The sequence below is a fragment of the Leptosomus discolor genome, chromosome 5, assembly GCF_034619465.1.
Source record: "Leptosomus discolor isolate bLepDis1 chromosome 5, bLepDis1.hap2, whole genome shotgun sequence".
NCBI lineage: Eukaryota > Metazoa > Chordata > Aves > Leptosomiformes > Leptosomidae > Leptosomus > Leptosomus discolor.
In genome coordinates this window covers 45253825-45278721 of record NC_141395.1, presented here as the reverse complement: position 1 = coordinate 45278721, position 24897 = coordinate 45253825, and the positions used below count along the sequence as shown (strand labels likewise).

The 24897-nt window shown below is 37.8% G+C and overlaps 1 protein-coding gene across 5 annotated transcripts in view; it reads left to right on the top strand.

Annotated features, from left to right (window-relative positions):
- ARFGEF1 (ARF guanine nucleotide exchange factor 1) overlaps positions 1–24897 on the top strand; it is a 95063-nt gene that overhangs the window by 31229 nt on the left and 38937 nt on the right. For all 5 annotated transcript variants that reach the window (XM_086465452.1, XM_086465450.1, XM_086465451.1 and 2 more), the window contains exons 2-9: positions 2625–2655; positions 6662–6818; positions 7896–8042; positions 17574–17753; positions 19100–19373; positions 19928–20041; positions 20686–20858; positions 21952–22085. In XM_086465452.1, coding sequence (XP_086321578.1) covers positions 2625–2655; positions 6662–6818; positions 7896–8042; positions 17574–17753; positions 19100–19373; positions 19928–20041; positions 20686–20858; positions 21952–22085 — 1210 coding nt within the window. The remainder of the gene's footprint in view (positions 1–2624; positions 2656–6661; positions 6819–7895; positions 8043–17573; positions 17754–19099; positions 19374–19927; positions 20042–20685; positions 20859–21951; positions 22086–24897) is intronic.

Sequence of the window (24897 nt, the reverse complement as noted above, 5' to 3'; positions counted from 1 at the left end):
CATTCTTTTAGTTCAGGAATAAAATGAATTAGTGCAAACCGAAACTGCTGTTTCTGATCTTTTTTTTTTCCTGAATGTTATTTTAGGTTTGTCTGTTTGCCTGGGTCTGTCTTTGTTCATGCAGTGCTTTCAGCTGAAGAAATTTAGTTAAGCATGCAGTTTAGCCACTGTTTTGGAACTTGGAAAGCTGACTAGCATGCCTGAACACTCACCTGCTGTCATATCTGCCTTAAATAGTGCTGGAAGAATATTTGTGCTTCGGACATGTGCTGTCTTTTACTGGAAAAATACTGTTGTTCATGGGGAAAGGGAGAGGGTGGGGAGCTGAGAACTGGCTTACTTGTACTTCCTTAGCCAATTTTCACACTAATTCAATAATCATAACTGCTTCTATTCTGGAAAATGAACAAGTTCCACCGTAATTTGCCACTTCCCTATGGGCAAGCACTTAGTCTAAGGGGTTTAGCGTTCCAGAGGCGCGGTGTGAGCTCAAAAGGGCAACCAGAATTGGACATGAAGCAGAGCTTCACATTCTGGTGTTTTTGGAACAGGATGAAGAGCGCTTGATTTCTTGTGAGGTTGCCTTTTTTTTTTTTTTTTAATTTCATTTATCCTTTTTAAATGACTCAGCCTTTCTGTTTTTATTTTTCCTCTCATTGCTTTTTTTCCTTCTACCACTTCTCTCTTTTAAGAAAAGAAAGTTTCTCGAACTTTTGTTTTCTATAGAAGATCTATAGATCATAGAATTTGTGTGTTGATCATTTTATACAAGAGCTTAATACAAAAAAGAAAAGTTTAAAGGAGTGGTAGTGTTACTCTCTTTAGTCACTCAAATTAATTCAAGTTCAGTAAGACATGATTTCTACTTTTGTGCCCCCCACCTTTTTAATGACACTACTCTTAACACCTTGTGTCATTTTAAGGAAAAGTTTGTTAATATTTCATTGCCATTATTAATTAGATTACTATCCAAGCAGAGCATTAAGATTCACCTGGTTTCTGTTGACTACTATGTTTTCTTCTGTGTTCAGAATGGTTGGGTGTTGGGAGAGAATCTGCTCAGTTTTGTTGCTTTAGTTGGGAACTCCAAATTCAGAAACCATTCTGCAGTTGTATCTGTGGGTTGATAATGTTGCTTGTTGGACAGACTTCAGAGCATCTCAGGGAGGAGTTCCTGGGTGTGAACACTAAGGTGGGAGGTAAAATAATGAAAGGTGTGAAGATGCTGGAAGGGAGGAAGAGAGTTTTTTCTCTTTCCTGTTAGTCAGGTGTTTGTCTTCAAGTGAGTAAATGGATCAAGCATCATAACCTGGTAGGAAGGCACACACTTTCCTGAAACATTGCTGACTCTAAGGCTTGTTGCTGATACTAGTTCAGGAATATTGAATATCTGGAATATGGAATGATTGTCATGCTTTTGTCTAGTCTTGGGTAACACAGATCTGAACTACTTTTGGACTAGCTGTTTCTCAGATGAACCACTGACCTGCTAACCTCTAGGTTTTACTGGGGGTAAACAGGAGCATCAGTCATATGAGACTTAGATTTTAGGTTGACTTGCACTTCTTATGTTTGCTTTTCTTGATGTTGAGAAAGTAAACATATTTTATACTGGTGATCTGTGATAAAAATCAAACTTAGGAACCTGTGTTATGTATGTGAATCAGTGTGACTGTGTGAAATGGTAAATGAAGGATAGGACATAGACAAAGCGTTGGGTTTAGTTGATTGTGGTTTTGGATGTTTGAGCAGGACTTGACGTTAGAATAATTTCCTGAGATAATTTCTTAAAACCTGTGTATATTCATACTTGATCCTGTACATTTTATTTCAAGCATTGGAAATCCTAGTCTTTATGGAATTTCCTATGATTTAAATGTGCTAAATATGTTATGTGCTAAGTAACTAGAGAATACAGATGGAAGTACTCTTGAAATGGAAGATGTTTCCCGAAATTAATTTCAGTAATTTAAAATTACTTTTAGAATGTGTTGTAAAAAGTTACTTAGAGTGTCTTGTCAATAGCATTAAACTATTAGCCCTTCTGTTTTAATACATTTTAAAGTAGTATGAAATTGAGGTGCTAGAGACTTTTTTTCCTCCCCATAGTCATTACTGTGGTGTCTAAAACTGTTTAAAACCAAAGATAATTGTTAGTTGTCAAGGTTTCATGTAAGAATCGGCAGTGGTGGTTTCTTTATTGTTTTTCTGTGTAATCTGCATTGAACAAGCAATATAGCCTTTATGGATAGATTAATAGTTTTAATAATATTTGCATTTTCCTTGTTACTTCTATATACATGAGCTGTGAAAAGAGCTTGCCAATGTCTTGTCAGAAACATTCTAGGGATGTGGTGTTTAGCTGGCATGACTGGGTACAAATTTAAGTATTAAGTTTCGAATATAGATTTGTAAAGTAATGTTGATACAGTTTGCAACCAATGCAGGTGAAGAGTAGAAGCTTTTATGAAACTGCTTATAAACACGTATTTTCTGTTTTAAAGTAATCCTGGTTTCAAATGTTTGCCTAAATAGTTTTGCTTTCCAGTCATTTTCAGTTATTTAATTTTGTGTGCGTGGTTATGATACTATGTCCATAACTATGCCTTTGTTTCATTTTACAGAGGAAATAAAGGCTGAAACAGAAAAGCAAAGGTATGTGATAGTTCGTTGTATTGAGTGAGAGTTCTTTTAACTTTGTAAAATGCGTACCATACTTATTCTGCATTTGGGAGTATGGGCCCTCTCTGAAAAGCCTTTTCAATGTATTTTATAAGGTTGGCGGTACCTGGAAATGTGCTAAAAGTGCTGCTTCTGTAACCGGCTGCTCCAGTGCAAGGCACAGGGCTTGGGAGTAAAGGCGGAACATGGCTTGGAGGGAGCAGGCTTGGCACTGTCTGGCCAGGGAGGGTAGGAATGGGGATCAAGGTTACAAAAGGTCTTTGTGGGTGGCACAGAGAGAAAGTGTTGGTGGAGGGGCATGAGCTTAAAAGGTTCTTGAAGTGAGTTCAGAGGAGGAGGAAGAGCCTGGAATGCAAATAAGAGACTTGAACTGTTAGTGAGCAAGGGGAGGAGGTTGGGGTGAGGAAGTGGGAATGGGTAGAGAAAACCAATGTGATTTGAAAACAGTGTCTGGAAAGGACCTTGTTAGAGAACAGGTGTAGATTTTTGGAGGCAGTTCCTCTACAAGTGAAGGTAAAAGCCAAAATTGATATTCAGTACTCTTCTGCTTTCAACAAGTAAATTTTCAAGTATTGTGAAACTGTGGAATCCATTATTAGTATTTAATTATGTGTTCCACAGGAACTTCTTCCTCATTCAATGTATGTTACTAACTGTGAGTCAGGCCTGTGTGGTGAAGACTGTTTATACCACTTGTTGAAAGCATCGGCTCAGTGGGTGAAACTGATGATGAAAGTGTTATTATGGCTTAAGCTGATGAGTGCTGCTTGAGGACCTGTGTTCTGCCCTGTAACTGAATTTCTGGTTTAGGCAAATCATTTAAACCACAGCTGTCCAAATTCGCTGCTGATGATTTCTGCTTCATCTCCTGGGTATTTGAGCCAAAAACTACAAGTTTTGAGCTGAAAAATGTAAGCACTTCTAGCTGGAAAGGAAGCCAGTGGGAACTTCCAGAAGATGTAAAGGACAATTTAATATATAATGTATGCTGAAAAATTTAGTCTTGCAGCTTATCAGATTGGGCATTTAGAAATTAGTGGATACATCTGAGTCACTGTGCTTCAGTTTCAACCGTCAAAATAAAGTCAATACTATCAGCTCATAGTAAGGTTGTACAAATAAATTTAATATTTGTGTACTGTTCAGAAAATGTTGCGCCAAGCACCACAAGACAGTCTCAGACAGAAAGTAATAATGTGGTTTTAGAATAGATTTTACTTACTTAAAGTAGTATGAGTAAAGCAGAAATCCACGTTGTGAAGCATGCAAAGAAAAAAATGCTTAAAGTATCAGTGAGGAATATTTGTTCTGGGCACTGCATAAGGAGAAGTAGTATCTGATCCTGTAGTTAAATACCATGCTAAAACTAATGAGAGCACTGAATTATAATGATTTATAAAAGTATGGTTCAGCCATTTCTGAACTTTGGAAACTTAAATTCTGGCCCATTAATATCTGAAGTGGTGGGTGTTTTCAGTATAGTGTGTATGTCTAACCTGCCTATGTACATTTTCTGAATAGATTTTTATGTCTTCAATACCATCTTTATTTTCACAGTAGACTTTTGCTGCTATGAAGTCATTCCTGGCCTTGGAAACTGTGAATGGATTTGCCCTATTCTTACTGTAGAGTCAATTTTTTTAGATGATGTAGAAGATACTATTTTTCTAGGCCTTAGAACAGAGAAACCTCTTAGTTTATCCAATTATTTTCAGCTTCCTCTTTCTGTAATTAAGATTTGAATATCCTAACAAGGGACTTCTAATGATAATTCTATAAATTTTTCCAGTCCCTGTTCAGGAAAACTGGTCTCACAGTTACGATATCACATGTTATCTTGCCTGTGGCTAATACATGAATATCAGCATATTTCATAATCCTCAGGCTTAGTACATCTCTTGGTGGAAGAAAGTTTTGTTGGGGACAGTTTCTGGTCTCACGATCTGCTGGGAAAAAACAGCTGAAGTAATTTCTTCACTGACATTAAGAAGAAAAGACCTTTTGGGTTTCTCTTGTCCCCTCTCCCTGCTATCGCCTTCCCGTCCATCATCAGCAGAGTGATGACCTTATTGAGTTAATTTCTCCAGAGGCAAATGGAGTATAATTTTCCATGTTTATTATTATGGGCATTTTTAAATAGCTTTCAATTAAGAGAAGCTTCAGGCTTCTGCAGTAGCTTGTTGTGGCACGGGCTCTTAATTTTCAGAATCTCATCATGGCCTGCTCCTTGTTTCTGGAAAATTCTGTTTTTATTTCTGGAATGTTCTTTTAACCTAATTTTAATGATTTCAGTAGACATAATCACCAGACGAAGAACAGTCTTGTCATAAGACATGAGCAACAGATACCACCCTTCCATTCCTCAGAGAAGAGCTTTTACAGGAATTTCAGAGAGGCTTAAGAATGTAGAAGAATCATGTACTTCCTCTGCAATTTATCTGATTTAGATTTTGTCCAAAACAGCTCTGTTTCCAGCTAAACAATATTGGGCAATAAATAAAGTTATGCATCCAACAGAAAAGCAAACCTCTGCTCTTCTTCAGGAAAAAAATATGTAGGGGTAAATCCTTAAACTTTCAAAATAAAAGTTATTTAGTAGAAAGTAGAATCTTAGTACTAATTACTCATTATTAATACTTAAAATTTAGGTGCCTTTTTTTAAGCAGCCTAAATAAGGAGGACTGTTTGAATGCAGTACCAAATACCTTCTCAAGGACAATCCAGCTTGCTCCTTGAAAAACTGAAATTAATAATTTATCATATTGGTTACATTAAGGCGCTCTTCATGGGAATGCATTCATTCTTTGGATTTATAATAAATGCTTAGCAGTTCATTCTTCTACTTTAGCAACATGAAAAATGTGTGTTTTCTACCATCTGCATTCCTTGAAGCATCTGATTTACTTTGCGACAGATGCATGAGGCCTGGATTTGAAATTAGTTGTTTTGTAAAGTTCTATTTGAATTATGGCAAGAATTTTGTAATCCTTCACTACAGAATATGAAGTTATGCTCTTTTTTTATGACACTTACTAAGTCTGTGTAAAAGAGTGTAGTTTACCTTTTATGTAAAGGTACGTATTTATGCATGAAAAAGGTCAGGAATGGTTTATGTAAAGGCGATGAGCTATTCCGTGAAATGAAAAATCCGAACTTTTTGCTTGAAGTGAAAGGCAGATTGCGTTGATGCACACAAACTAGTGAAAAATGACCCATTCTTAATTGTCCTTTTTAGCTAAGTATTAATGAGCATGCCCTTTCTAAAGGGACTGTAAGCAGTAAGACTTCAATAGCTAATAATTTTCTCAAATTTTGCCCAAGTGAGATATATTGCTAACCACTGAACTTTTACGTTCTGTGGTGTCATCTGAAGCACTGATAGGGCAAAGTTTTGGGGTTATTTTTGGTGGTTTTTTGTTTGGTTGGTTGTTTTTTTTCCCCTGAGTATGTTCAGGATTGAAGTTGAGGTATGATTTAATCTCCAAAACAGATGTACTTTATCTCTAAAGTACTGAACCAAACTTGTATCGTAATACAGTAGTTGAGTAGTTCATTTTTTGGCAAGTTGTATTTTTATCTGTTGTAGTAGTAACAGACCAGGCTTCTCTCAGAATTATCATTTAATGTGGCAATGATACTGAATAGATTTCCCTTCTTCCCTTCTGCCTTCACCAACCAAGGGGAATCTTTTCCTGTTTGCAGAGGAAGCAAGTCTTTATGCCTTCAAACCAGCAGGGACCACTGAATATCCTCTTAGTGTGCAAATGGGTCAATTTGCCTGGTCCATAAAGGAGACAGATGAAGTATAAAAGCTGTTAAGAATATTTATATGGCCATATTACTGTTGTGTTAACTTCATAGAAGTTACTCTTTCCTAATGTTAATTTTATTGATATTTTATTTCATTCATAAACATTGCGGTGGTGAGAACTTATCTGTGTGATCACTTACAGCATTCTAATGCAATTGTTCTGTTTAGTCCCCCTCATGGAGAAGCAAAGCCTGGTTCAAGCACTCTTCCACCTGTGAAATCAAAGACAAGCTTCATTGAAGCAGACAAATACTTCCTACCATTTGAACTGGCATGCCAGTCAAAGTGCCCCAGGATCGTCAGCACATCTCTAGATTGTTTACAGGTCTGTATGAAGATGAGCTTTAACTGTCAGCTATAAAATTCTGGTAGTTTGGAAGGGAAGTACAGTTGTATGTTACAAGTAATGTCATTGTTTTTCTATTATTTTACTTTGTTGCACACACAACTAAATTGAATATTTCTCACAAAAGGTGAGTGTGTGTCTTATGTGTTAATGTAGTGCATGTATTTGTTTATTTGTGTATATATGCATTACCAGAGTTACAAGTTTGGATCAGTTTTGTTATGTTAGTGTACAACTACCTGTTTTCATGTGTATATGTGTGTTGAACTAACACAGCAGGTATAGCATTATTAAATTCATTTAATGCTATTTATAATTGCAGTAAAATAATTACAATTTGAGATATTTAGCCTCTCAAAATTCAGAGGCTCCTATAATGTTTTCAGAACAAATTCTACAGCATGGAATTCAGCCATTCGCTTCTCCTTAGTAGCCCAACAGTGAACTCAGTTGATAGATTTACGTTGACGGGCACATGCATGCCTGGCATGCTGTTGCACTGTGAAGCCTTGCTACTCTGTGTATTTTTAGGTTGGCAGGCCGTGGAGATTTACAAATACTCTTATGTCTGAAGCGTTTGGAAGAGGATTTTGTTAATTTTGTGGTAAATTCCATTTCAAAGTATTGAAGATCTAGAGAGAGAAAGGGATAATAGTTAAAACCAGAAGACTAGCTAGTAGCTTAGATAGAAAACATCTGCAGCTGGTTTATATGGTATTAAAAACATTTGTGTGTTGACTATATACGAAGACTTGTGTGATATGAGTTAGTTTTGAGAATCATGTTTGTTTTAAAACATTGTTAACTGATGAACAAAAGCCTTAATGTTAAGCTTGCTGACAAACTTTGTATTGCGGTTGCTGAGTGAAAATTGAATAAATCTGGAGGACATTTTTAAAAAAAATAAATCCTTGATGTTTTATGAGACTTGGGGTAAAATGTACTGTTTTAATTATTCTGTGCAAGTTAGAGCTATGAAGTGAATTTCTTTATTATGACGAAAACCTGACTTATTTTTTAAGCTCTTATTTTTGTGGGTTTTTTTCTTCTTTCCAGAAACTTATAGCTTATGGGCACTTGACAGGGAATGCTCCAGACAGTACAGCGCCAGGCAAAAAATTAATTGATAGAATTATTGAGACAATATGTGGCTGTTTTCAAGGCCCTCAAACAGACGAAGGGGTTCAGCTACAAATAATAAAGGTAATATGGTTAATACTTCCAGTATTTATAGTGGTGACAGCAGGAAGACATTCATGGACTCAAAGTTGAAAAGCAGGAGTGTTTGATTTGTAAATGTAATGGTAACTTTGAAATATTTTCTTGATCCTGTTTGTTTGAGATGGGAGCTCCCTGTCTTACGCTCCTTTCCCTACTTTCTTCCATTGCATTTTGGGTGAATTCATGATTGTGACCTGAAGTCTTGTGCGCATACCACTGGGTGAAATTTCATTCACAGCATATCAGTGTAGCTTTCTAATGGTGAGGAATTAACTATCAAATAATCCTGCACTCCCAGTGGGGAAGATGGTAATTAAGCAGCAGATTTTTAAATCCATTTTGGAATTATTTTATGAAATGCAATTAAACCTGGCAGTCAGCCGTTACCATGGTAGCTTTGTGCTGCTGTCTCATAGACTTTTGCTTGAAGGAGGTCCAGGGTTTCTTTCCATAGCTTATGTAAATGTTGCATGTAGAGTTTGTACAAACAAGTGTTTCTGGGGAACCTTAGCAGTTTTCTGGTTGCTCCTGTTAATTATGGGTATTTATTATGGGAAATTATGCCAACTAATAGTTGTTTCTACCTAGTGCAAATACCATACCCTACTCCTGGAACAGTAGGCTTTGAATGGTTGTGATGATAAGCAGTCATGCAGAGTACAATTAAAGTTAGTTATGAGGAATGGAGTGTTTGTTACCTTGTATTCTTGTGTATATGTATCCTGAGGTGTTAACATTTCTTGCAGATTGTATTTACTTGTTTTACTAAAGGAAATGTAGTTTGTTTTCCTACTCCTTTTCGTAGCTCGAATCTTCCTTTTTCTTGATGCTCCACTTCTCCAGCAGATAGCTAATACAAATGTTGGTGTACGCTGCTGTTGTCTAGATTTGTTGTGTTGTTTTGCCCAAGCATATATGACATTTTTCATCTTGCAAAGGGAAGCTTATGTGGCTGAAACCATTATATCTCCCTCTCGCTGTTATACCTTCTCTCTGAATGCTTTCTTATTCTGGTCATCCCAGCCTGAACGGGGTTATCTGTGAGCTGATACTTCTGTCCAAAGAAATAATGGAGAAAGTAAATTCTTCAACAATTGTAAAATGCAGTAAGTGTGTAAATTCACTTAATGCCTTAATTTTTTGACTGTTTACACTCAACTAATTGCTGTGTTAGAATGCTTGGGAAAGTGGAGAGTGCTGTTTTGGCTTTGACTCCATGTTTGTCCAGTACACTGGACACTAAAAAGCATCAACATTAGAATAACCTTAGCAAAGACCAGGACTTTTGACTTCCTTTTTGGATGAATTACGAAACTGATAAGTCAGTCGCGTTCTCTTAGGCTTCATAACTATTTGGTTTAGGGCTGAGTGTGAACCCCGCTTCTCCAGTATAATTTGAAGGATGGATCACGTGTCTTTTCAAACTCTTCTGTGGTCCTGGTGATTCGTATGTTCTCTGAAGAATTTTTGTTCAGTCAGGGAGACAGAAGGCAGGGGACCTGGGTCTCCTGCTTTTGTGCCAGTGCTCCCAGGCTGTTATGCACAACATGAGTAGTGCTCCTGCGGGACAGCTGCGTCACCAACACCACGGTAAAATCTGAGAACTGTGATCACTTGGGCACCTTCCTTCCTGGAGGGTGACCTTGGTTCTGCATGCTGAATGAAGGGCCCTTACATAGCGTGCTGCTCTCAGTCTGAGATCTGGGAGCTGGGGTTGGATAAGAGTTCATACGCGGTGCTGTTTGCTAGTTGCTGAGTGGCTTTCCAGTGGTGGAGTCGTCTTAAGCAGGTTCTGAACTACCAGAGCCACTTAGACATTCCAAAAATATGTTTCTGCTGACTACCAGGGAAATAATCTTGCTGAGACTGTGGAGTGTACTTTACCTCTAAGCTTAGATACCAAAAAAAGGGACCTATCTGGCAGCAGGTCTGACAGCTGGTGGCCACTTTACCTTTTCTGCCGCTGTTTCTGCTTGCAGTTTTATCTCTGTAATCCCCGCCTCATCTGAAGAATCCTTCCTCATCTGCAGACTCCCGTGATGAACCAAACTGGGAAACTGGCCTTTTGCTTGCCTTCTCTAGTTTGATTTGGTGTAATTTTGATGTGAAACACTGCAAATTTTTGTTCAGTTGTTATCGTGGGGATTGCTGGGGCAGAAGGAAAGCAAGTAATTAGGCTAGTGCTGCCATTGAAAATCATCTATTGAAATTATGTTTAAAACAGTCTCTCTTGATTGAACCCTTTTGCCTTCAGGCTTGCTCGTCTGTGCCTCCTGTGGCATTTGTGGGGTGTGCGTGTGCAGAATTCCTGTTGACTGCAAGGTTTCAGTTGAAGTTCTTGTTTACATTTCTGTCAGGCCTTTTTGTTTCTGACAAACTACAATGTATGAGAAACATTTTTTTTTTTTCCAAAAGTCTATAAAGAAGGAACGGGGATGAGGAAGAAGGGTGGGACATGAGATCAGCTGTTTATCCTCATCTGTGTTTTCTTTCCTTGGTCTGCTGTGTAGTGGGTATTTGTAATTATTTAGATACTGCTACAGCTTAACTTGCTCATGTTTGGCAGAGAAAAATTTTTGTGCGTGCTTGATAGCTGTAGTTTGAAAAGTTGAATGTTACTTGAGTGACTGCTTTCTGAGTCTAACGTGTGCAATAGACTGTTCATAAGGTCAACTCCTGTATATGTCTTTTTACAGCTAGTCACACTATCAGTATGATCAGTGTTAAGGGAGGAAGGAAAGTTGAATCAAGCATTGCTTGCAGAAGTTGCCTTTTGAAACGTAGCTAAAAATAAAGAACAACTCATTGTTTGCTTACAGAATGGGAAAACGGTAAAAGCTGACTAATTCTGAGGAATAAGGAGAATGATGATAGATTTGAAAGAATATTAACGTAACTTGTGTGAAAACACATTACAAATTGAGAAGACCCTTAGTGATCCATTATTACTGAAATCTGGTGTAGAATCTAGGATATTACACTTGATTTAAATTACTGTCTTGACTGTGAAATCGCACTGGAAGCAAACACTATTTTTCTATTTTTCATACCCTTATATAAGTGTGTTTCCATAGGTCTTTAAAGTTGGTAAACTGAGTTAGGTAAACATAAGTCTTTTAAAGGTACGGTGAATATGTAACATAAATGACTGAATAATTCAGAAATGGTAAAAAGCAACAGATAATCTTATCACTTGCTCACAAAGAAAATGTTGTATTACTGCACTCTGTATCAGGGGGGTTTTTTTGGTTTTTATTTAGTGTTGCTCGTACACAAAGAATGACTTATCTGTAAAGGTTATTTGATGTATTTGTTGCTTTGTGGTTTAAGGACTTAAGCCTCCTGCATTTTTATAAAAGTCAGCCCATAGTAACACATTATTTCATTATAAATTAATGTTTAGACTTCAAGTTATGTTTTAAAAATTCATTATTGAAAATAACCCTATAGCTGTTCTCAAAGAAAACAGAATTAAGTGGTTCCAGATGCTAATTACAGTAGAGAGAGGGGCTAAGGCCCCTGTCTCAAGTACTCAAGAGTCCACAGACAACTGAATTAGGGGTATTTTACCCAAAGTAAGCCTGTGCTGATCAGATGATGCCTGTACTGTGTCGTAAAACTTCCAAAGATTAGATGATTAGAGTTGGCTAAGAGGAAGAAAAGGATGACCCTGAGTTGAAAACTAGGCTTCCTGGCATTCTATATGTAGGTGCATCTGCCTCTTGTGTGTTCTTAAGTTGTTCCTCCTGTTTGTAGTTACTTTCTTGTGCCTTAACCATTCTGTTCTTGCAGAATGTTCAGTGTGAGTGTACAGGTACAGAGACTTGCTGGACATTTTTAGCAGAGAAATAGTGTTAATTTAGTTTACTTTTTAAACTACATTAGCTTTGCCTCACAAATGACAATACTTCTGTACTGTTCTAATACACTCATTTTACATAATAGGAAAATCACTAAATAGGCAAACATGCTTCAGGCTAAAGTTTTTTTTTTTAAAAAAAAAGGTGTCATGCAAAAATCGATACTGTTTAACTCAAGGAACTATCCTGAAGTTTTTTTCTCCTTTATCAAACCCATCTGATGGTGGTTTATAAAAATTAACAAGCTTTATTTCTAGCTATTAGGTAGAGGCAGAGAAGAATAGGTTCTTTCTCAAATACAGAACAATAGATATGAACGACTGGAAGGAAGGCTTAAGAGAACAGTCTCAAAGTCAGGATGGCAGCAGTTTCAGGACAAGAACTTGACGGCTGCTGATATTTTTGCAGGGTTTGTGGCAAAGAAGGCTTTCTGTGGAAGGACCTGAAGCATAATGAGATGGTGCTAACAATGTTTTTACAAAGATTTCCTTCCATGCCTAATGAACAGCAAAGGGGTGGAGTACAGTAAAGTAGCCTTTTTTTTTTATTTTATTATTGTCTCTCTGTAGCTCACACTGGAGATACTTGGATGAAAACAGATGAGTTAAGTGTGACCAGAAGGAGTAGGAACTGGGCTGCAAAAAGCCTTGAGCAGCAAATCTTTACCATGATAGAAAATGTCAACCTGATGCTGCAGCGCCATAGTCGGCGGAGCCACTGCAGGAGCTTTGCTGTTCTGACCTCTGCAGAGAGGCATTTTTCTGTTGTACAGGCTTTGGTCCCAGATGTTGTCCTCCCCCATGCCTTGTCCTATCATGCATTTAATACTCTGAAACAAGTAAAATCACTTTTAAAATAAACAAACAAAAAAACCCAAACACCAGAAAAGGATGTGTAGGTTTTCCTGTTCTGTTTTGGTTTTAATTGTATTAATGCATTGCCATTAAAATAGCAAAGATGGCTTCATGCCCCAGACCTCTTGCAGAGTAAGCAGTACGAGTGCATGGCTGGGAGGAAGGCAGAGCTTTTGTTGTTCACCTCTCAAGGACATGCGTTGCTATGTAGCAGTTTGAGATTTTGCGTAATCCTGCTTAACTGGGGACTGTTGCTGAGGTGGTTGTGTTCTACTCGTCTGTCTCCTGTCTTCCTCCTTGCGTTGGACCTAGTAGTCATTTGGCCACAAGTAAGGTTGGGGAGTAATCTGATGAAAACTGTTAAAGCAAGAAAGGGAAGGATTAGTTTTCTAACATCTCAGTTGATGAGGGTTTCAGAGAAGCAGGAATGGTGGTCCTGATTGCAACCTGGGTGGTTTCTCGGGGTTCTTTGTCACGCTGGCTGTGGTAATGATGTACTCTTTTTATGATACAGAATGAGGTGACATTGTTTGGGGCATGCAGTGAAATTGAGCCCTAAATGAAATCTCCCAAGAGGGGAGGATGTTGTCAGAAAGTGATTGTAAAATATTTCCTGTCTCATGTTTGTTCTCTCGTTTCTGCTAGATTGTGATAGTAGAGGAAAAGGAAAGGCATTGAGACATGCAGTAAGTGTGACTGATAGCTTGAGGATGGCTCTAACTTCACAGGAATATGAAAGATACTAGCAAATGATCAAAGTTAAAAATGCTTATCAGTTTGCAAACCTGTACGTTAATCATTAGCTTTCATTGTTTCCTGTGCCTGAGAAGGAAAGAAACTGAAAGAAGTGACTGTCAGGACCTCTGTAGTCAAGGTGAACTCTTTAATAGGTAGATACCTGCAAGGAGATGCCTTGCTGGAAAGACAGATTTAATATATTAAGGAGGTGTGTCTTTGTGTGGGTGTAAACATTTGTTTGCCTCCACATGCCCTTTTCAGGTGGTGTGTAAAGAACCAAGCTCTAGTAGTCATAACAAGCATGCTGAAGAAACTTAGGAAATTTAGGCTGTTAAGCCAATTCAAACAAAAGAGCACATAATCCACTGTAGCCTTGTCATCTTTTTCTACTAGCAGGCATTGTCTCCTATTCTTAAAAGTTGGGAAAAGACTTTACTGTCCTGAGATGAAAGTTAGAATTGGACTTTCAAATATCAGATTCTTAATCACCTGAACTTAACAAGGAGGCAGAAGGTTACACAAAGGAGTAACTTTATGAATGACAGCTAGAACGAAAGAGGTGGAGATTTGATTCCCCTGCACCTTTTTGTTAGTGTCCCAAGTCCTAGGCAGCCACATTCCTTATATTCCAAGTGAGAAGTTGTAGGTGGTTCTTAAACTGGCATATTGTAAGTGTGTTTCTCTTGGTGTTATCCGTTGGAATTGGGTGAAAGAAATCTGAACTAAAACTAAATACTTGGTGTATTGGACCCAAACAGGAGTGCTTTGGAAAAAATAGCTGTCTGTTTATGCCAGGGCTCCACCTGTTTGTCTTGTTTTCAAGAGTTACTGATTTTATTTTTTTAAACTAGCATAGACACAGTTCTTCAAGGTTAATTCTGTTACAGAATTACTAGTGAAAGATTAAGGGAGCTTTCGGTTTTGGCCTTTTGGACTTTGATGCACAAAACTTGAAAGAATACTAAAGTCCGTACAGGTGCGCAGCCTTTCCAGCCAAATTGGAGAGTGCAGATTCTAATCACTGTACCTGCCTTCGTGGTGATGGCATTTGCTCCTGAAACATGTAGGAAAGAGTTGGAGAAGTCAGCAGAGCTGTAATTGATCTGAGTAGCTTTAGGAATAAATTTTGGAGTCTGAGAGTACTGTGGTGTAGGGGATATAGATATGTTACTTGATCAGAGGAGATGTGCAGCTCTAATTAATGAGGTTCAGTGTGTTTTAACTCACTATCTGCAAGTCTCACCCCCCCCCCCCCCCCCCACGAGAATTTCTAGCAGTAAGGTAGAGGTGGAACAGCGCAACACTCAATGAAAGATACATGAAAATACGACACATGGAATCACATGTGTAGGCCAGTGTGGAAGGTCCTTGTATTAAGGGGAGAGGGGAAGGGACAGGTGGTGAATGGTTTAAATGTATAAATAGGTTTTTCGTGGCAGACTCATTGATTTAGAGATCATAGAATGGTTTGGATTGGAAGGCAGCTTTAAAGGCCATCTAGTCCAACCCCCCTGCAGTGAGCAAGGACATCTTTAGCTGGATCAAGTTGCTCGGAGTCCCGTCCAACCTGACCTTGAATGTTTCCAGGGATGGGGCATCTGCCACCTCTCTGGGCAGCCTGTGCCAGTGTTTCACCACCCTCGTTGTCAAAAAATTCTTCCTTATAACTAGCCTGAGTCTACCCTCTTTTAGTTTAAAACTGTTACCCCTTGTCCTATTGCAAAGAGCTCTGCTAAAAAGTCTGTCCCCATCTTTCTTGTAAGCCCCTTTTAAGTATTGAAAGGCTGCAATACGGTCTCCCTGGAGCCTTCTCTTCTCCAGGCTGAGCAGCCCCAACTCTCTCAGCCTTTGCTCATAAAGGTGTTCCATCTCTCTGGTCGTCTTTGCGGCCCTCCTGTGGACTCACTCCAATGGGTCTGTGTCTTTGCTGTACCAAGGGCTCCAGAGCTGGATGCAGCACTGCAGGTGAGGTCTCACCAGAGCGGAGGAGAGGGGGAGAATCACCTCCCTTGACCTGCTGCCCACACTTCTGTTGATGCAACCCAGGATATGGTTCTTCAAGCTCACATTGTTGGCTCATGTCCAACTTTTTGTCCACCAGCACACCTAAGTCCTTCTCTGCAGGTCTGGTTTCTAACCCTTCATAGCCCAGCCTGTGTTGCTACCAGGAGTTGCCCCGACCTGAGTCCAGGACTTTGCACTTGGCCTTGTTGTACCTCATGAGATTCACAAGGGCCTACTTCTCGAGCTTGTTCAGGTCCCTCTGGATGGCATCCCGTCCCTCAGGTGTGCGAACTGCACCACACAGCTTGGTGTCGTCTGCAGACTTGCTGAGGGTGCACTCAATCCCACCGTCTGTGTCATTGCTGAAGATATTAAACAGTGTACTGGTCCCAATATGGACCCCTGAGGGACACCACTTATCACTGATCTCCATCCAGATAAGGCACTAGGTTTTGTTAAGGCTTTTATATGACCTGTTCCCTGAATGGTTTTTACATTAGCAGAAGCAGGGATTGATAAATTTTGTGGAGGTATTGAATTGTTGCACAGAGAGGGTAAGAATTAAGGATAGTGGTATGAGTTTCAGCTTAGCACTTCTTGGTTTTTAGAAGGCCGGTGACATGTAAACTGAATTTTGGTATGAAAAAAAGAACAGTACCAGTGCTCGGAGACTTAAGTTCCTTTAACAAGCACCATTATCTACAGTTTGTCTACCTCTAGGATTTCTTCAGTTGGTTGGGTGTTTTGTGAATGTTTTTTCATTTGATTCTAGTGGGCATTTAGGCAATACTGCTTTGTAGCATGAGATGCTGTTTAGTGGTCACGCAGATAAGAATGTATATTCTCCCGTAGGAAGTGTAAGTACAGTCATCCATACATGTGCCTCCCTATGGGCACTAATGAGAGAACTGAGGCACCACGGGCAGAATATAGAAGGGACCTTAAGTGGACTGCTCATCTAGGAGCAGAATTTGGGTCTCTTCAGCAGCTGCTCAGTGAGGTGGGTCTTTGATTTTCCCGTTAAGCTGTACAGTGATTTTCAAAGGGATTGAGTGAGCAATGGATACTCTTTGTCCATTTGTTGGTGCCATGTGTGGGCAGAGGTACTGACAATGTCAGTAAGAGAAATGAGGTACAGTTTGAGGAGTAAATTACACAACACTTAAGATAACTTTTGTTTTTATCTGTGATAAACTTATAAAAGAATGAGCTTTCCAGTGCTTCCAGTTCTTTCTTACCCTAAATGTCCCTTTAAATCGCTAACTGTCAAAAACTTTAATGCATAAAATTCCCTGATTTCCTCTACTGGGGTACAATGATCAGTATAAACATGTGTGTTCTACTGTGGACCAAGCTCCTTCACTTTCCTTCCACTCTCCAACAAACACCTCTGACAGTGTCTTCACACCCTGTCCTCAGCTTTCATCTGCCTCTATTTCTGCTCTTTAATCCAGCCTGCCTCTACCTCCCATAAAGACAATGTGTTCCTTACCTCTGTGTTACCTGATCTTTTAGAGGCTTATTTGTGTATTTTTTTGGTAAAAAAAAGAGAAGCAGATACTAGCTTAAATGGAAGGAAAGAAGTGAGTTTCTACAGAGGACAATGCAATATTCTAGCATCTACCCAAAGACAGTGTTTAGAAAGGGTAATTGTCCCACTTACAACTGCCTAATCTCATACTTAGACTTTGTTCTTCACATTTACGTTTACTTGTAAAACAACTTTTGGACCCTTTGGTTTGCTTTCCAGATTTTAACAGGTAGTCTGTTATTCATGTTTTGTGTGTAGAAAATTCTAGGATGACTTACTAACTGCAGGTCTGATAACTCTATTGGTTACCTCTTGCTGTTATACACTGTGAAACATGTATTTCCTAGATACGTTGATTAAAAACACTCATTTAATATAACTGGTATGTATGATGTTCAAATATGGCTGCAAGAGTACATAGGAGACTAATTAAACTGCAGTATTTTGATACTTGTTCATTTGCAAACTATTTGGGGGACAAGAAAAGTTTTGACTGGAAAATATGTGTGTGTGTTTGTTTATTTAGGCTTTGCTTACTGCAGTAACATCTCAACACATAGAAATCCACGAAGGAACAGTGCTACAGGCTGTAAGAACATGTTACAATATCTATCTAGCAAGCAAAAATCTCATAAATCAAACCACAGCCAAGGCCACTCTAACACAAATGCTGAATGTCATTTTTGCACGTATGGAAAATCAAGCAGTGAGTATCTTTATATAGAAACTAGCTCTTGAAAGCAAACCAGCTTGAGAGATTTGTTTTGTCATTATTATTAAAGTTTTTTGGCTTTCCTAACTTAACGTATTTTTGAAAAAAAAAGTATCTTATATTGTTCTTTTTGCGTTTTGCACTCTGAAAGAGGTGTGAAATATGTTTTTGAGCAGTGGGGGGTGGTGTATAGGATTTAAACTTCTCATGGTAGTCCTCTATATTTAATGGGTGTATGCAACTTCAGTTTCTATTGTCAGGCTGTCAAGAGGATTGTTATTCTTGTTCCACAATGGAAGTCTTCATTCTTGCTGGACTACAGGTCCAGTCTTTATGCAAGTTGATTAGCAGTTCTGCTTGTTTTGCACACTCAGGGCAGTTATTTTAACAAGATAGCTAACAAATGCTGGAAGGAATTATTTGAGCTGTAATTTGAAAGGTAGTATTTACCTGGGGATCAATAGCACCCCAAAAGGTGCAGCATAGAATACTTTAAAGTGGAAAAGTAAAGGGCTGAGATCATAGTCGCCAAAAGAATAGTGTAAAAAGTTACAAAACTTTGGTCGATGCTAGGCTCTGCAGGGATAGAAAGCCAGTCCTTAGAGCATTGCCTCAAAGACACTGTGCTTTGGATTGGCTTTAATGACTTTTGTCTTAATCCATTAGACAAGTTACAGAAATTCTTACCTTTCTGGGAATTACAGGAACCACAAAACTAAAATAGCCTTTGCCTTACAGTTTTAAGTATGATGATTTCTTCCTGAGGATCTGTGTTCTGTAGTGTTTTGGAAGTGCTGTTCTTCTCAATTTTAAGTCCCGTTTTGTTGTGGTTGTTGTTTTTTTTTTTTTTCTTCCCCTGGATGTTTAGCCAGTTGCCTTTTTAGTCTTAATACCACGTGCTTGTAGGATAACAGAAGACTCTTAAGTCTTCCAATGTATTTCTCCTTGAGAGAGCTTTCAAAAAAAGAATAAAATCTGCTTTGATGTTTCTTCATGCAGTCCTTGTATATTGTCACATCTGCTGGCTGAACTTATAGGGCAGGCAGAGAGCTTGTGGTCTATGTGTAGTTTAGTCATCCCTCTTCCACAGTGAAGGTATAGTTAAGTGTAATATGTATAGTTGGAAAGCAGTCGTCTTGCAAAAGTTCATCCCATTATATTAAAATTATTTATGATAATACAAAGGGTGCATTTTCTTAAAGTGTTACAGCTTTATGAGGGCACTGTGTAAGCAGAGACAGTAGGGATTTCATGTTTGTAAAATAATGTATACAATAGGTATACAGCTCATTGTTTTGTTTTGATAGTGAAATTCTTGTGTGATTGTGATGCTTTTGTAGCTTCAGGAAGCCAAACAGATGGAAAAGGAAAGACAAAGACAGCAACACCATCTACAGCAGTCTCCAGTAAGCCATCATGAGCCTGAGTCACCTCAGTTGAGACATATTCCAACACAGACTGATCAGCTGTCCAAAGAACATGAGAGAGAGCTTGACCACAGCACAAATGATGTGGACAAGAACGTTCAAGAAGATACAGAGGCAGAAAATGGATCTGATATTTCTAGTGCTGAAAACGAACAGACGGAAGCTGACCAAGCAACAGCAGCAGAAAGTAATCAGTGTGTATTTCTGTTTCATGGAGGGAGGGAAAAGGTCTGTAAAAAGAAAGCCTTGAGGATTATCTGGTTTTTCACCTCTCCCAAATCTGGAGTCCGGCATATATTTTCAAATAGTTGACTAATGCAAAATACCTGTTGTTCTTGTTATCACTGTTAAACTTTATCATGAGTATACTTTAGTCCTACGCTCTGTTGTGGTCACTGTAGCAAAGATTCTTTTTTGCACCTTTGTAATATTGTGAAAGTTTTTGAGAATAACATCTCAAAACTAGGAAGTTTTCAGTGTTTAATGTACATGAAAATATGAAATTGATGTCTTTTTTGTGGTATAGGCCTGTGGATTAATTACCATTTACAGCTTAAACACTGGAATGCTTATGTTCTGCTAATGCTATTTTCAAAGTATCCAAACATGGCTTTTTTAAACATATACTCTCCTATTAATAGATTTGTAATTGAATTTTTAAATATCAAATGCAAGTAAAATATCTCCTTAATTTCTGAGTTTCTCATTAATATTTGTTTGGGTTCATTTTTCTTTTTCAAGATCTTTCTAAAGCTGATGGAGGAACGTACGATGGCGAAAGCAATGAGTGTGAAGAGAAGGCGCAAGAAATTGTAGAAAGTATTGTGCAGGAAATGGTGAACATAGTAGTTGGAGGTATTATATTAATATCTGTCTAGTCAACATCGACTGCAGTCTGAATCTTGACATTTAAGAATTTTTTTAACGCTTCTGAATATTTAACTAATATATGTCATTATTTAAGTAAAACGTGCTGAAGAAAGCAATTTCAGTTGTCTGACCTTAGCTGTGCATTATTTAATAGTTAAATGGACAAGAATTCGTACATTAATTTACACTCTATATTGGAGACTAATGTTCTTCTTAAAATACAAATTCTTGTTCCTTTTTTTTTTTTTCTGTTTTATTTCAACGTAAAACTCTTCACAAATGGCCCTGTCTCTGTAGTAGCAGTGTGGCACTGCATTTGTCAGTTTGTTGGAAAGTGTGTGTCAAATCGGTTACTTCTTTTTTTCCCCCAGTACTTCTTGAAAAGTTGGTAGAATGGTGAACCTGGCAATATAAAGTTGCAAGTAATTGTTTTATTGTAATTTTCATTACTGGAAGTTAAGAGTATTTGGAATTTTTTTAGTTATGTAATGCCATGTATATTCTGCCTTAAACACCTCCTTACAGTAATTTGCTTATCATTGTTTTAGGATTTAAAAGTTAGATTTAAAAGCTCTTCTTAATTTGCATTCTTATGTTAACGTTTATAATTTTTACATCTTTTCTGATAGATATGGAAGGGACTGCTGAAATTGCAGGTGGTGATGGCACAATTGTAACATTAGAGGATGGCAGTGACAGTGAAAACATTCAGGCAAATGGAATTCCAGGGACTCCAATTTCTGTTGCTTATACACCATCTTTACCTGATGACAGATTATCAGTCTCTTCCAATGATACTCAGGTACAGACGGTTATAAATTAGGAAATACTAGAAAAAGTAGTATGTTTTAAGTGTTACCCAACACTTGTGCAGAGAGTGTTTGATATAATTCCATAAAGTAAGTTACTCAGATGAATTTCAAGTATTAAGTAATGTTCTAAGCATTATTCTAATGCATTATTTAAATTAAATTTTTGTAAGTAAATTTTGCATGCGATGTCTTTTTTATCCTAGGATGTTGTTAGCTGCCAGAGTACACTGTTCCAAGATCAGAGAACTCAGTTCCCTCAATTTTTTGAAGTGCTCCTGAGAAACTATAGAACTAGCATTCAGCATAGGCTATAGCCAATTTTAGACTTGTGTAATTCCAGTGTGCTCTTTTCAAATACTAAACAAAAAATTTCAGGCCTACAGTATGACCTTACTGCAATCATTTCAGATAAATAGTTTCGTGTCTGAGAGGATTTGGTTTTCATTAACAAAAAAGATGTGAAAATATACTCCCTCAATTGTATCAGCATGTATGCACTATCAACTGACAGAGGGTGTCTGCTGTCAAAGTGTACTGAGTAGTTAGGGTTGGAAATCATACATATTAAGCTTAAACTGCTACAGTCATATATGCCATACAAATAGAAGATTATCATTAAACGTGTTCCTTATATAAGGAGCAACTATACGGTATTGAAAGAACATAGTAACACGGGTGGTTGTTGTACCATGGAAATTTTACCAAATGTATCTTGCCACAGGTAAGTATTTACTCACATTCTATTAAAATGTCAAGTTGGGTTTTTTTAAACTAGTTGTCTACTGAAAATGTCTGAAGGCAATTTACTGCCACTTACTTTACTTAAACTTGACCCACCTAATTTCATGAGAGTCTTTAATTAATTCTGACTTTTTACCGACTTGGCAATTTTTATTAGTGAGTTTGTTCATTTTAACTAGACTTCAGAATATTTTGGTTTGTTTTAGTTTAGTCTTGAGACCATAAAGCTATAGTGAATTGGTTATATTTGTATAATATGTTAACTTGTTGCTAGGATGTGGGGATTTCCCTACACACCCTGTTAGTGCAAAATGGAATACTGAAATATGTTAACTTCTTTAGGAATCTGGAAATTCTTCAGGACCTACCCCTGGTGCTAAGTTTTCCCACATTTTACAAAAGGATGCCTTCCTTGTATTCAGGTCACTGTGTAAACTCTCCATGAAGCCCCTGTCAGATGGACCGCCAGATCCAAAGTAAGTAGAATTAAGACTTCTCATAATTAATCTTTTTTATTTGAAAATAAAAATAAATTGTTTAAATGTTTTTGAGAGTCCTCAGTTACTGAGAAATTAACAGTATGGTAAGAAGAACCTAGAAACTTTGAAAAGGTACTTTTATGTTTTAATGCATCTTTTGTATGTTAAATGAAAGCAACTGCTGCTACCCATCTACCTGTTAGAAGTTTCTTAACACCACCTATGCTTCATTGTAAGTACATCATGTTCTTCCTAGTTGCTTGTTATAATGCTTTTCAGAAGGGTTTCTAAAGAAGGTCTTCAGGTGTTTTTGGTCTCGGCTAGTCTTGCTCTGCTTTTAAGTAATAGTAAGTTCGTTACCATTGCTGTTGATGCCCCACAATTTCTTACATCTCTTGCATAGTGGTTATCCGATACATGTACCTGACTCCATTTCATCTCAATATAAGCCCCTCGCTTTGAGCTGGTACTGGTTGTAATAAACTAGTGATACAGTGTTTCACCTTTTGCTAAGGTTGGACACTTTTGACAGCCTCCCTAATCAAAACACAAATGTTTGAAAACAAAGTCTGTGTTTGACTGTTTTGGAAAACTTCTCCTCAGACTGAAGATACTGTGTTTTCAGTTTGGCTTGGAGAATTGTTCATTGTAAACAAACAAAAAAGTTCTCCTCTATACGTGCTTGCCAGTATTAGTTGTGAGTATTGGCAAAGAACTTTGCTTTTCTGATCTTGGATAGAGTTTGTATGCATCTTTTTTTGCACGTTAGGAACAATTGTTAGTAATTTTCAAGCAGAATGCTTTTTTTTATGTTCCTAAGATATTAAAACTGTAGTATGACTTCTGATGACAGTCAAAGGCCCAGTATTCTTCAAAATAAAACTAGCTTTACTGTTCTGAGGTCTATCTTTTAAAGCAGGTAACTTTAAGACAGTTTAATCACTGGTATGTGTCATGGATTTAATCTGAAAAAAAATACATAGTAGAAAGGGTTTTGAAGGGTTAGTCTAGAACCATTTTCAACTTGTTATCTAGTGATGTGCTATGGAAGGTCAGGACATTCAAGAATGAAGACAGGCATGAGGTTTTTCCTCACTATTTTTGAGAATTTGTCTTCCAGAAAATGCCATGCAATTGCTGCAGTTTTAGTCAATTAGTCACTCTCACTCTGAGACTAAGGCTGTCCATTTATCAAAGGCTTTAATGGATTAACTTCCTCTGGAAAAGCACCAATAGCTATTGAGGCACTTGGAGCATCTCATCTGAATCCATGGACATTCCTGTTAGAACTGATTAAGCTCTTCATATAGAACCTATCAGAGGAAATGGCATTTAAGGCAACAAGAATTAGCTGCAAAGGCATTCAAAGGCATCCTGTGTTTGGAGAAGTGCCCAGAATTTATCAGTGGTTCTGAGGCATTGATGGCTTTTTGAACTACTCCAAACATGCTGTAGTTGGAAGAGGAGGCGTAGGATGTCTGCAGCATTTTTTAGAAAGTCTTATCTGCTTCTTTAAGAAACTTCATTCCAGAGAAATTAGCTATGAAGTCTTTAATGAATATATTTTTGAATTTTAGGTAACTGGACATGGAGCTTTTAGTTTAAAATCACAAGACTGGGAGTTGGGATCAAGGTTATGCTTCCTGGGAACCTGCTTAAAGTCTTCATCTCCTTTTTCCCTGGAATAAAATAAGATGGGGGAAAAATGTCTTGAAGATTCACTTAATTAGATTTTAGTCCTGAGACTTGTTTTAAATTAAGTGAGCTTTACACGTAATACAGAATTGGTAAGGCCAGCAGGTTAGGACTTCAGCTATGAGCTGACACGTGCTGGAAGTAGACAACATTTAATATTTTATTTATGACTTGAAATTCTCTTGATATTTAAATTCTTACATTTCATAGCAAGGTCTAGTCTGTTCATGTGCTGTCTGCACACTTGATACAATGTGATGTAAAAATCAAGCATTTTGCATCAAAGGAGATTGTTATGTTAGGTTCCATGCAGTTGTGTAGTGTCCAGAGCCAGGCATTTTCTTGAAGAACTTCTACAAAGAGCTGTTTTGGGGGATTTACTTGGACCTGCAGCCTGTTAGGAGGAATGGGAGGAACAAGTTCAATTTGACTGGCCATGTTTTGCTTCTTAAAAGTGTCTTCAGACAAAAAGTCAAAGCTTGGGATTATATTCTATGAGTTTGAAGTGTTTGCAGATTAATTTCACCCCATCTCACTTTGTTTGCCAGCGTGCAGAAATAATTGAGTTTATTTGCAACATATTTGTTATTAATTTCGTTTTTGTTTTTAGCTAGACTGCAGTTACTTTTTTTTCTTTAAGCTCATATTTTTTTCAGTATACAGCAAATATCCAACTATTATGTGTGACACGTGTTGACTTGAAGTGCTCCTTACCGTGTCTGTACTGTATGAAAAATTTCCTGTCATTATTGCTTATGTTTCATAACTATCCTCTGTCGATGCGTAGTTGTTTAACAGAAGTTGTGGTCTGTCATGTCGGCAAAGCCATTTGTGCCTGCACCTGCTCTTCAGAAGAGCTATAGTCTTTTTTTGAGATGATCAGAAGTGGGAAGGAGCATCAGAATTCTGAGGGAGAAAGCTTTCATCCAGAATGCTATTTAAATTGGGTTATATTGTCATAGATGCAGATTTCCTTTACACTTTGTTTGATTTTGTGTGGTTTAGGGGTTTTGTTTTGTTTTGTTTTTTAAAAGCGTAACTAGTAGCACTGTTCTGACATGAGTTCTAGCTTACTTTGGTCAGTAAGAAGTGCGATGTTACGGTGGAGCACTTG